At 42.8% G+C, this 13,979-nt stretch overlaps 1 protein-coding gene across 1 annotated transcript in view; it reads right to left on the bottom strand.

Annotated features, from left to right (window-relative positions):
* LOC115184136 (runt-related transcription factor 2-like) overlaps positions 1–13,979 on the bottom strand; it is a gene marked incomplete at its 3' end in the record, with an annotated part of 85,291 nt that overhangs the window by 10,057 nt on the left and 61,255 nt on the right. The window contains exon 3 of the mRNA XM_029745126.1: positions 10,999–11,155. Within this exon, the coding sequence (XP_029600986.1) occupies positions 10,999–11,155 (157 nt within the window). The remainder of the gene's footprint in view (positions 1–10,998; positions 11,156–13,979) is intronic.

Genomic DNA, 13,979 nt, shown 5'->3' with positions numbered 1-13,979 from the left:
GATATAGGAGGAGGATAGAAGAAATATAGGAGTAGAATAGGAGTAGGATAGGAGTAATATTGGAGTAGGATAGGAGTAATATTGGAGTAGGATAGGAGTAATATTGGAGTAGGATATGATTAATATAGGAGTAGGATAGGAGTATTATAGGAGTAGAATATGATTAATATAGGAGTAGGACAGGAGTAATATTGGAGTAGGATATGATTCATATAGGAGTAGGATAGGAGTATTATTGGAGTAGAATATGATTAATATAGGAGTAGGATAGGAGTAATATAGGAGTAGGACAGGAGTAATATAGGAGTAGGTTATGAGTATGATAGGAGTAATATATGAGTGATATAAGAGGATAGGAGTAATAAAGGAGATATATAGGAGTAGGATAGGAGTAATATCGGTATATGATAGGAGTAATATAGGAATAGGATAGGAGTAATATAGGAGTAGGTTATGAGTATGATAGGAGTAATATAGGTATAGGATAGGAGTAATATCGGTATAGGATAGGAGGAATATAGGAATAGGATAGGAGGAATATAGGAGTAGAATAGGAATAGTATAGGAGGATAGGAGTAATATATGAGTAGGATAGGAGTAAAATAGGAGTAATATATGAGTGATATAGGAGTAGGATAGGAGTAATATTGGAATAGGATAGGAGGAATATAGGAGTAAAATAGGAGTAATATATGAGTGATATAGGAGTAGGATAGGAGTAATAAAGGAGTAATAGAGGAGATATATAGGAGTAGGATAGGCGTAAAAATGGAGTAGGATATGAGTAATATAGGAGTAGGATAGAAGATATATATGAGTAGGATATGAGTAGGATAGGAGTAATATAGGAGTAATATAGGAGTAGGATTGGAGTAATATAGGAGTAGGATTGGAGTAATATAGGAGTAATATAGGAGTAATATAGGAGTAATATAGGAGTAGGATTGGAGTAATATAGGAGTAATATAGGAGTAATATAGGACTAATATAGGAGTAATATAGGAGTAACAGGAGAAGGGTAGGAGTAACATAGAAGTAGGATAGGAGTAATATATGAGTAGGATAGGACTAAAATAGGAGTAGGATATTAGTTATATTGGCATAGGATATGAGTAATATAGGAGTAGGATAGGAGTAATACAGAAGTAATATAGGAGATATATAGGAGTAGGATAGGATTAATATAGGAGTAGGATATGAGTAAAAATGGAGTAGGATATGAGTAAACATGGAGTAGGATATGAGTAATATAAGAGTAGGATATGAGTAATATAGGAGTAATATGGGAGTAGAATAGGAGTAGAATAGGAGTAATATATGAGTAATATTTGAAATAGGATAGGAGTAACAAAGGAGTAGGATAGGAGTAGGCTATGAGAAATAATGGAGTAGGATTGGGGTAATGTAGAAGGATAGGAGTAATATAGGAGAAGAATAGACGTAATATAGGAGTAGGATAGGACTAATGTAGGAGTAGGATATGAGTAATATAGGAGTAAGATAGGAGTAATATAGGTGTAGGATAGGAGTAATATAGGTGTAGGATATAACTAATATAGGTGTAGGATAGGACTAATATAGAAGTAGGATATGAGTAATATAGGAGTAGGATAGGAGTAGGATAGAAGTAATATAGGAGTAGGATAGGAGTAACAAGCTACAGAGCAAGATTCAGACAGTGCCAGACACAGACACTATAATGACCTTCTATAAAATATGATCAGTCCAGATTGATTAAGAGAGAGAGAGAGAGAGAGAGAGAGAGAGAGAGAGAGAGAGAGAGAGAGAGAGAGAGAGAGACAGAGAGAGAGACAGAGAGAGAGACAGAGAGAGAGAGAGCCCTTCTACTGAATTAGTGTGTGTGTATATAGAGGTTACAGCAGGTGAGATTCTCTTCTTGGCAACTGAACTGAGACTCAACGAAATCAATGATTAGTGATGCCGTGTGGTGTCCAGCTAGTCACTGGTGATGCCGTGTGGCCGTGTGGTGTCCAGCTAGTCACTGGTGATGCCGTGTGGTGTCCAGCTAGTCACTGGTGATGCCGTGATGCCGTGTGGTGTCCAGCTAGTCACTGGTGATGCCGTGTGGCCGTGTGGTGTCCAGCTAGTCACTGGTGATGCCGTGTGGCCGTGTGGTGTCCAGCTAGTCACTGGTGATGCCGTGATGCCGTGTGGTGTCCAGCTAGTCACTGGTGATGCCGTGTGGTGTCCAGCTAGTCACTGGTGATGCCGTGATGCCGTGTGGTGTCCAGCTAGTCACTGGTGATGCCGTGTGGCCGTGTGGTGTCTGGCTAGTCACTGGTGATGCCGTGATGCCGTGTGGTGTCCAGCTAGTCACTGGTGATGCCGTGTGGCCGTGTGGTGTCCAGCTAGTCACTGGTGATGCCGTGTGGTGTCCAGCTAGTCACTGGTGATGCTGTGTGGTGTCCAGCTAGTCACTGGTAATGCTGTGTGGTGTCAAGCTAGTCACTGGTGATGCCGTGTGGTGTCCAGCTAGTCACTGGTGATGCCGTGTGGTGTCCAGCTAGTCACTGGTGATACCGTGTGGTGTCCAGCTAGTCACTGGTGATGCCGTGTGGCCGTGTGGTGTCTGGCTAGTCACTGGTGATGCCGTGTGGCCGTGTGGTGTCTGGCTAGTCACTGGTGATGCCGTGTGGTGTCCAGCTAGTCACTGGTGATGCCGTGATGCCGTGTGGTGTCCAGCTAGTCACTGGTGATGCCGTGTGGCCGTGTGGTGTCCAGCTAGTCACTGGTGATGCCGTGATGCCGTGTGGTGTCCAGCTAGTCACTGGTGATGCCGTGATGCCGTGTGGTGTCCAGCTAGTCACTGGTGATGCCGTGTGGCCGTGTGGTGTCCAGCTAGTCACTGGTGATGCCGTGTGGCCGTGTGGTGTCCAGCTAGTCACTGGTGATGCCGTGATGCCGTGTGGTGTCCAGCTAGTCACTGGTGATGCCGTGTGGTGTCCAGCTAGTCACTGGTGATGCCGTGATGCCGTGTGGTGTCCAGCTAGTCACTGGTGATGCCGTGTGGCCGTGTGGTGTCTGGCTAGTCACTGGTGATGCCGTGATGCCGTGTGGTGTCCAGCTAGTCACTGGTGATGCCGTGTGGCCGTGTGGTGTCCAGCTAGTCACTGGTGATGCCGTGTGGTGTCCAGCTAGTCACTGGTGATGCTGTGTGGTGTCCAGCTAGTCACTGGTAATGCCGTGTGGTGTCAAGCTAGTCACTGGTGATGCCGTGTGGTGTCCAGCTAGTCACTGGTGATGCCGTGTGGTGTCCAGCTAGTCACTGGTGATACCGTGTGGTGTCCAGCTAGTCACTGGTGATGCCGTGTGGCCGTGTGGTGTCTGGCTAGTCACTGGTGATGCCGTGTGGCCGTGTGGTGTCTGGCTAGTCACTGGTGATGCCGTGTGGTGTCCAGCTAGTCACTGGTGATGCCGTGTGGCCGTGTGGTGTCCAGCTAGTCACTGGTGATGCCGTGTGGTGTCCAGCTAGTCACTGGTGATGCCGTGATGCCGTGTGGTGTCCAGCTAGTCACTGGTAATGTCGTGTGGCCGTGTGGTGTCTGGCTAGTCACTGGTGATGCCGTGTGGCCGTCTGGTGTCCGGCTAGTCACTGGTGATGCCGTGATGCCGTGTGGTGTCTGGCTAGTCACTGGTGATGCCGTGTGGTGTCCGGCTATTCACTGGTGATGCCGTGTGGTGTCTGGCTAGTCACTGGTGATGCCGTGTGGTGTCTGGCTAGTCACTGGTGATGCCGTGTGGTGTCCGGCTATTCACTGGTGATGCCGTGTGGTGTCCAGCTAGTCACTGGTGATGCCGTGTGGCCGTGTGGTGTCTGGCTAGTCACTGGTGATGCCGTGTGGCCGTGTGGTGTCCGGCTAGTCACTGGTGATGCCGTGATGCCGTGTGGTGTCTGGCTAGTCACTGGTGATGCCGTGATGCCGTGCGGTGTCTGGCTAGTCACTGGTGATGCCGTGATGCCGTGTGGTGTCCAGCTAGTCACTGGTGATGCCGTGTGGCCGTGCGGTGTCTGGCTAGTCACTGGTGATGCCGTGATGCCGTGTGGTGTCCAGCTAGTCACTGGTGATGCCGTGTGGTGTCAAGCTAGTCACTGGTGATACCGTGTGGTGTCTGGCTAGTCACTGGTGATGCCGTGATGCCGTGATGCCGTGTGGTGTCTGGCTAGTCACTGGTGATACCGTGTGGTGTCTGGCTAGTCACTGGTGATGCCGTGTGGTGTCTGGCTAGTCACTGGTGATACCATGTGGTGTCCAGCTAGTCACTGGTGATGCCGTGATGCCGTGATGCCGTGTGGCCGTGTGGTGTCTGGCTAGTCACTGGTGATGCCGTGATGCCGTGTGGCCGTGTGGTGTCTGGCTAGTCACTGGTGATGCCGTGGGATTAGCCTCAGCTACGTGGTGTTTTGTGATTTGTTTGTCCCTGATGGCAGACCCATATCCTCTATCTAACCCTTATTCAATCAATTAAACCCTAAATATATAGCACCATTCTCACTGGGTTATTCAGGCCTTCCTGGTTTTTACCAACATTTCAAATAAAAATACTTGAATAGGCATGATTATGAAATGAGGAAATCAATCGGCTATGAAAAGTCAACTGACATTTACCCCTGAGGTGCTGACCTGTTGCACCCTCGACAACTACTATGATTATTATTATTTGACCCTGCTGGTCATCTATGAACATTTGAACATCTAGGCCATGTTCTGTTATAATCTCCACCCAGCACAGCCAGAAGAGGACTGGTCACCCCTCATAGCCTGGTTCCTCTGGTCTACCCAGTACAGCCAGTAGAGGACTGACCACCCCTCATAGCCTGGTTCCTCTCTACCCAGTACAGCCAGTAGAGGACTGGTCACCCCTCATAGCCTGGTTCCTCTCTAGGTTTCTTCCTAGGTTTTGGCCTTTCTAGGGAGTTTTTCCTAGCCACTGTGCTTCTACACCTGCATTGCTTGCTGTTTGGGGTTTTAGGCTGGGTTTCTGTACAGCACTTTGAGATATCAGCTGATGTAAGAAAGGCTTTATAAATACATTTGATTTGATTAAGGGAAATATTAACGCTAAATTCACACTAATGACATAATGCAATGTCATCTAATATAGATATAGAAATAAATATAGAATATAGAAAAATAAATATAGAAAAATAAATATAGAATATAGAAAAATAAATATAGAATATAGAAAAGCACAAATATATAGAGGTTGCGGTATACAGAATACTATAACTATATTCAGAACATTTAAGTATTTTAACAGATATGAAGTTCCTTCAGAAAGTATTCACACCCCTCGACTTTTTCCCACGTTGTAGTTTTATGGATGACATGCTTTGTCACTGGTCTACACACAATACCACAATGTCAAACTGGAATTATGTTTTCCAAAATTGTTTACAAATTAATTTAAAAAAAAGAAAAGCTTTTAAATAAGTTCACGAGGAAAGGCCACTACTTTACTACAACCCACAATCCAGGTGTACGTGTGTTAGTGTGTATGTTATGTGAGTTTGTACCTGTGTTTGTGACACTTCACAATCCCTGCTTTTCTATAAGGTGTATTTTTATCTATTTTTTTTAATTTGTATCTGTTTTTTTTTTAAATCTGATTGTACTGCTTGCATGACTTACTTGATGTGGAATAGAGTTCCATGTAGCCATGACTCTATGTAGTACTGTGTGCCTCCCATAGTCTGTTCTGGACTTGGGGACTGTGAAGAGACCTCTGGTGGCATGTCTTGTGGGGTATGCTTGTTACCGTATGTAGAATAGAGTTCCATGTAGCCATGGCTCTATGCAGTACTGTGAGCCTCCCATAGTCTGTTCTGGACTTGGGGACTGTGAAGAGACCTCTGGTGGCATGTCTTGTGGGGTATGCTTGTTACCGTATGTGGAATAGAGTTCCATGTAGCCATGGCTCTATGTAGTACTGTGAGCCTCCCATAGTCTGTTCTGGACTTGGGGACTGTGAAGAGACCTCTGGCAGCATGTCTTGTGGGGTATGCTTGTTACCGTATGTAGAATAGAGTTCCATGTAGCCATGACTCTATGTAGTACTGTGAGCCTCCCATAGTCTGTTCTGGACTTGGAAATGTCTTGAGTCAATTAGTAAATAAGTTCAGGAGTAGAAATTTGCCTGAAAAGTCTTATAATAAGATGCATGGACTCACTCTGTGTGCAATAATAGTGTTTAACATGATTTTTAGAATGACTACCTCATCTCTGTACCCCACACATACAATTATCTGTAAGGTCCCTCAGTTGAGCAGTGAATTTCACAAAACAGATTCAACCACAAAGACCAGGGAGGTTTTCCAATGCCTCGCAAAGAAGGAAACCTATTGGTAGATGGGTAAAAATATAAAAAGAGGACATTGAATATCCCTTTGAGCATGGTGAATTTATTAATTACACTTTGGATGGTGTTATCAATACACCCAGTCAATACAAAGATACAGGCGTCCTTCCTAACTCAGTTGCCGGAGAGGAAGGAAACTGCTCAGGGATTTCACCATGAGACCAATGGTGACTTTAAAACAGTGATCAGAGAGAACTGAGGATGGATCAACAACATTGTAGTTACTCCAAAAATAGTTACCTAATTAACAGTGTGAAAAGAAGGAAGCCTGTACAGAACAAAAATATTCCTAAATATCATCCTGTTTGCAACAAAGCGCTAAAGCAATACTGCAAAAAATGTGGCAAAGCAATACATTTTTTTTGTACTGAATACAAAGTGTTATGTTTGGGAAAAATCCAATACAACACATTATTCAGTAACACTTAATATTTTCAAGCATAGTGGTGGCTGCATCATGTTATGGGTACGCTTGTAATAGTCAAGGACTTTGGAGTTTTTCAGGATAAAAAAGAAACAGAATGGAGCAAAGCACAGGCAAAATTCTAGAGGAAAACCTGGTTCAGTCTGCTTTCCACAGGAGATTAATTCACCTTTCAGCAGGACAACAACCTAAAACACAAGGCCAAATCTACACTGGAGTTGCTTACCAAGAAGACAGGGAATGTTCCTGAGAGGCCGAGTTACAGTTTTGAGATTCTACTTAAAAATCTATTGGCAAGACCTGAAAATGGTTGTCTAGCAATGATGCACAACCAATTTGACAGAGCTTGAAGAATTTTTTTAAAGAATAATGACCAAATGTTGCACAATCCAGGTGTGGAAAGCTCTTAGAGACTTACCCTGAAAGACTCACAGCTGTAATCCTTGCCAAAGGTGCTTCTACAAAGTATTGACTCAGAGGTGTGAATACTTATGTAAATGAGATATTTCTGTATTTCATGATCAATAAATTTGCTAAAATGTCTAAAAACATGTGCATTTCACTTTGTCATTATGGGGTATTGTGTGTAGATGGGTGAGAATTATATATATATATATATATATATATATATATATATATATATATATATATATATTACATTCAGAACATTGAAGCATTTTAACAGATATAGTAACATTAATATATAGATATAGACCCTAACTGTGGCCTAAATTCAGATAGATATAGATATAGACCCTAACTGTGGCCTAAATTCAGATAGATATAGATGTAGACCCTAACTGTGGCCTACATTCAGATAGATATAGATATAAACCCTAACTGTGGTCTACATTCAGATAGATATAGATATAGACCCTAACTGTGGCCTAAATTCAGATAGATATAGATATAGACCCTAACTGTGGCTTACATTCAGATAGATATAGATGTAGATCCTAACTGTGGCCTATATTCAGATAGATATAGATGTAGATCCTAACTGTGGCCTACATTCAGATAGATATAGATATAGACCCTAACTGTGGCCTACATTCAGATAGATAAAGATATAGACCCTAACTGTGGCCTACATTCAGATAGATATAGATATAGACTCTAACTGTGGCCTACATTCAGATAGATATAGATATAGACCCTAACTGTGGCCTACATTCAGATAGATAAAGATATAGACCCTAACTGTGGCCTACATTCAGATAGATATAGATATAGACTCTAACTGTGGCCTACATTCAGATAGATATAGATATAGACCCTAACTGTGGCCTAAATTCAGATAGATATAGATGTAGATCCTAACTGTGGCCTACATTCAGATAGATATAGATATAGACCCGAACTGTGGCCTACATTCAGATAGATATAGATGTAGATCCTAACTGTGGCCACTGTGGCCTATATTCAGATAGATATAGATATAGACCCTAACTGTGGCCTATATTCAGATAGATATAGATATAGACCCTAACTGTGGCCTATATTCAGATAGATATAGATGTAGACCCTAACTGTGGCCTACATTCAGATAGATATAGATGTATATCCTAACTGTGGCCACTGTGGCCTATATTCAGATAGATATAGATATAGACCCTAACTGTGGCCTATATTCAGATAGATATAGATATAGACCCTAACTGTGGCCTATATTCAGATAGATATAGATGTAGACCCTAACTGTGGCCTAAATTCAGATAGATATAGATATAGACTCTAACTGTGGCCTACATTCAGATAGATATAGATATAGACCCTAACTGTGGCCTATATTCAGATAGATATAGATATAGACCCTAACTGTGGCCTACATTCAGATAGATATAGATATAGACCCTAACTGTGGCCGCTGTGGCCTATATTCAGATAGATATAGATATAGACCCTAACTGTGGCCGCTGTGGCCTATATTCAGATAGATATAGATATAGCCCCTAACTGTGGCCTAAATCGTTTTTTTTCTTCTCATCAATCTACTCACAATATACCATAATGACAAAGCAAAAACAGATTTTTAGAACATTTTGCTAATTTATAAAAATAAAAAAAATAAAAAATTACATAAATATTCAGAGTATTAACTCAGTGCTTTGTTGAAGCACCTTTGGCAGCGATAACAGACTTGAGTCTTCTTGGGTATGACGCTACAAGCTTGGCACACCTGTATTTGGGGAGTTTCTCCCATTCTTCTCTGCAGATCCTCTCAAGCTCTGTCAACTTTAAAGGGCAAAAAATTAGCTTTTCTTTCAAAAACTAAGGACTAAGAATCTTTTGAACGGTAGTGTATGTGGTCAACAGTATGTGGTCAACAGGTCAACACTATGTGGTCAACAGGTCAACACTATGTGGTCAACAGTATGTGGTCAACACTATGTGGTCAACAGGTCAACAGTATGTGGTCAACAGTTCAACAGCATGTGGTCAACACTATGTGGTCAACAGGTCAACAGTATGTGGTCAACAGGTCAACAGCATGTGGTCAACACTATGTGGTCCACACGTCAACAGTATGTGGTCAACAGGTCAACAGTATGTGGTCAACAGGTCAACAGTATGTGGTCAACAGTATGTGGTCAACAGTATGTGGTCAACAGGTCAACAGGTCAACAGTATGTGGTCAACAGGTCAACAGTATGTGGTCAACAGGTCAACAGGTCAACAGCATGTGGTCAACAGGTCAACAGTATGTGGTCAACAGGTCAACAGGTCAACAGCATGTGGTCAACAGGTCAACAGTATGTGGTCAACAGGTCAACAGTATGTGGTCAACAGGTCAACAGTATGTGGTCAACAGGTCAACAGGTCAACAGTATGTGGTCAACAGGTCAACAGTATGTGGTCAACAGGTCAACATATCAACATTATGTGGTCAACAGTATGTGGTCAACAGGTCAAAATATCAACACTATGTGGTCAACAGTATGTAGTCAATAGAATGTTGTCAACAGTATGTGGTCAACAGGTCAACAGCATGTGGTCAACAGGTCAACAGCATGTGGTCAAAACAGGTCAACAGCATGTGGTCAACAGGTCAACAGTATGTGGTCAACAGTATGTGGTCAACAGGTCAACAGTATGTGGTCAACAGGTCAACAGTATGTGGTCAACAGGTCAACAGCATGTGGTCAACAGTATGTGGTCAACAGTATGTGGTCAACAGGTCAACAGTATGTGGTCAACAGGTCAACAGTATGTGGTCAACAGTATGTGGTCAACAGTATGCGGTTTGCAACTGCACATGGGGACAAAGATCGTACTTTTTGGAGAAATGTCCTCTGGTCTGATGAAACAAAAATAGACCTTTTTTAGCCATAATGACCATCATTATCTTTGGAGGGAAAAGGGGGATGCTTGCAAGCCTTAGAACACCATCCCAACCGTGAAGCACGGGGGTGGCAGCATCATGTTGTGGGGGTGCTTTGCTGTAGGAGGGACTGGTGCACTTCACAAAATAGATGGCATCATGAGGGAGGAAAATTATGTAGATATATTGAAGCAACATCTCAAGACATCAGTCAGGAAGTTAAAGCTTGGTTGCAAATGAGTCTTCCAAATGGACAATGACCCCAAGCATACTTCCAAAGTCTTGGCAAAATGGCTTAAGGACAACAAAGTCAAGGTATTGGAGTGGCCATCACAAAGCCCTGACCTCAATCCTATAGAAAATTTGTGGGCAGAACTGAAAAAGTGTGTGCGAGCAAGGAGGCCTACAAACCTGACTCATTTACACCAGCTCTGTCAGGAGGAATGGGCCAAAATTCACCCGACTTATTGTGGGAAGCTTGTGGAAGGCTACCAGAAACATTTGACCCAAGTTAAACAATTTAAAGGCAATGCTACCAAATACTAATTGAGTGTATGTAAACTTTTGACCCACTGGGAATGTGAAGAAAGAAATAAAAGCTGAAATAAATCATTCTCGCTACTATTATTGTGACATTTCACATTCTTAAAATAAAGTGGTGATCCTAACTGACCTAAAACAGGGAATTTGTACTAGGATTAAATGTCCGGAATTGTGAAAAACTGAGTTTAAATGTATTTGGCTAAGGTGTATGTAAACATCCGACTTCAACTGTACGTAGATATGAAGATATAGACACTAACACACGGCCTACATTCAGTTAGATATAGATCCAGCATAATAACATATAGATGTAGATAGTATAGACACTGACCCCGTCCGCTGCGGCCTACGAAGCGCAGGTCGTTAAAGCGAGCCACCTGATTCTTCATCACCCCTGACGCGTTCCTCAGCTCGGCCGAGTAGTTCTCATCGTTCCCCGCCATCACCGTGACGACCGTCCCATCAGTCACCTCTCCCAATCCCACAACCTGGAGAGGATTGCATGCTGGGATGTCATCGATGAATTTAAGCACAGCACTGGAGCCTCCACACAAAATGGTGCCTTTCTTTCCATTTATATCTTTGCCTGTTTTTTTTCGGAGGGGGGGGGGGTTGGCTGTAGATTTCTGTCAGTGTTTTGGGGGGGGGGGTTGCCTGTAGATTTCTGTCAGTGTTTTGGGGGGGGGGGGGCCTGTAGATTTCTGTCAGTGTTTAGGGAGGGGGTGCCTGTAGATTTCTGTCAGTGTTTAGGGGGGGGGGGGGTGCCTGTAGATTTCTGTCAGTGTTTAGGGGGGGGGGGTTGCCTGTAGATTTCTGTCAGTGTTTTGGGGGGGGGGTTGCCTGTAGATTTCTGTCAGTGTTTTGGGGGGGGGGGGGGGGCCTGTAGATTTCTGTCAGTGTTTAGGGGGGGGGGCTGTAGATTTCTGTCAGTGTTTCGGGGGGGGGCTGTAGATTTCTGTCAGTCTTTTGGGGGGGGGGGGCCTGTAGATTTCTGTCAGTGTTTTGGGGGGGGGGGTGGCCTGTAGATTTCTGTCAGTGTTTTGGGGGGGGGGGTTGCCTGTAGATTTCTGTCAGTGTTTTTTGGGGGGGGGGGGCACTGTAGATTTCTGTCAGTGTTTTGGGGGGGGGGGGGGCCTGTAGATTTCTGTCAGTGTTTAGGGGGGGGGGGGGTGTAGATTTCTGTCAGTGTTTTGGGGGGGGGCTGTAGATTTCTGTCAGCGTTTTGGGGGGGGGGGGGCTGTAGATTTCTGTCAGTGTTTTGGGGGGGGGGGGGCCTGTAGATTTCTGTCGGTGTTTTGGGGGGGGGGGGCTGTAGATTTATGTCAGTGTTTTGGGGGGGGGGCTGTAGATTTCTGTCAGTGTTTTGGGGGGGGGGGGCCTGTACATTTCTGTCAGTGTTTTGGGGGGGGGGGTTGCCTGTAGATTTCTGTCAGTGTTTTGGGGGGGGGGGGGCCTGTAGATTTCTGTCTGTGTTTTGGTGGGGGGGGGGGGGCCTGTAGATTTCTGTCAGTGTTTTGGGGGGGGGGGGGGGGGCCTGTAGATTTCTGTCAGTGTTTTGGGGGGTGGGGGGGGCCTGTAGATTTCTGTCAGTGTTTTGGGGGGGCGGGTGCCTGTAGATCAATGCTGATGTGTTCAGAAGGGATTTGTCTATATAGACGGATTCAGGTTGAGTTCAGACCAGTTTTGACAGCTGTAAATGTCTGTCAGTGCTTTGTGGTGAAATAACTCATTAGATCGCTCATTATAATGACCTGATACCGGGAGAGAAAGTAAAAGAGGCAAGCAATAGTTTTATTTATCCTATTAATATATTACATGTGTGTCACAATTCAATTATCACATTGCACAGAATACAACAGGTGTAAACATTAACAGTGAAATGTTTACTTACAAACTCATTCAAATCAAATCAAATGTTATTGGTCACATACACCTGGTTAGCAGGTGTTAATGCGAGTGTAGTGAAATGCTTGTGCTTCTAGTTCCGACCGTACAGTAATATCTAACAAGTAATCTACCATATATTATGTGACATGCATGCCTGCATTTCGTTTGATGTAATTATGTTTTTTTTTAATTTAATTACAATTAGGACAGCAAATTAGGACAGCAAATTAGGACAGCAAATTAGGACAGCAAATGTGTAAATGTCCCTCAATTTCGAAGTTAATTTGAGTGGTGAAAATATATATCATTCCCAATAATGCAGAGTTAAACAAGTAGGACATGTAATGATCGTAGTCCAGATAGTAATAAATAGACTCTGTAGAAAAGAGGTTGGGCTGAGGATGAGACCTTCTCACTGGTACTATATTACTGGGGTTCAGTTCTACACATCTGGTATTAATCCTCTTTTCAAATTATATATAAATATAAAAATAAAAAAATGTAGATCTCTTTTAAAACTTAAAAAAGTATATATAAAAAAATGTTTAGATCTCTTTTCAAACTAAATATATATATATATATATAAAAAAAAATGTTTAGATCTCTTTTCAAACTTATAAAAATATATATATATAAATATAAATATATACACATGTCAATATGTTCTCCATCATGTCAGTGAGTTGGACGTTTGAACATCATGGTGTGGAAACCGAGATAGCTGGAGGCTAACTCTACCATCTGATTACAGGACCTCTAATCAGGTTATATTCAGGTTATAGGACGTTTGAACATCATGGTGTGTAAACCGAGATAGCTGGAGGCTAACTCTACCATCTGATTACAGGACCTCTAATCAGGTTATATTCAGGTTATAGGACGTTTGAACATCATGGTGTGTAAACCGAGATAGCTGGAGGCTAACTCTACCATCTGATTACAGGTTAATGAAGATAACTGCAGGTGGAGCTGCAGCCTACCTGTAGTCTACAGGTATATTAGCTATATATTAATAATAATAAAACCACGTGTATGACGATGGCTGGTGAAATTAGAACGTATTGCCAACACTAAAGAAATACTTATAAACACGATCGTTTAAATATACAGATGATTCTTCTATTATTGTTAGTTATATTCATATTGTTTAAAATGGTATTTGAACAGCGTTCAGCAGGCCGCTTTGCAGCTGATCTCGCCCTGTGATGACAGTGACAACAATAGGCCTACTTTAAACGGCAAAAGTGGAAAAAAATAGAAAACATTATCAGATTAAAATTATTTTAGATATTATTTATTTTGTGTATTATTGTTTTACGCCGCAAAAAATTAAAGGATGAGTTAAATGAATTTGGTGTTCCCAATAATGCCCTAGGGCTATATGTAAATCAACATCCGTAATTAATTAAGATATATTTACAAGGA

The sequence above is a fragment of the Salmo trutta genome, unplaced genomic scaffold, assembly GCF_901001165.1.
Source record: "Salmo trutta unplaced genomic scaffold, fSalTru1.1, whole genome shotgun sequence".
Lineage (NCBI taxonomy): Eukaryota > Metazoa > Chordata > Actinopteri > Salmoniformes > Salmonidae > Salmo > Salmo trutta.
The sequence above is the reverse complement of the archived record's forward strand: the minus strand, read 5'-3'. Positions and strand labels throughout refer to the sequence as shown.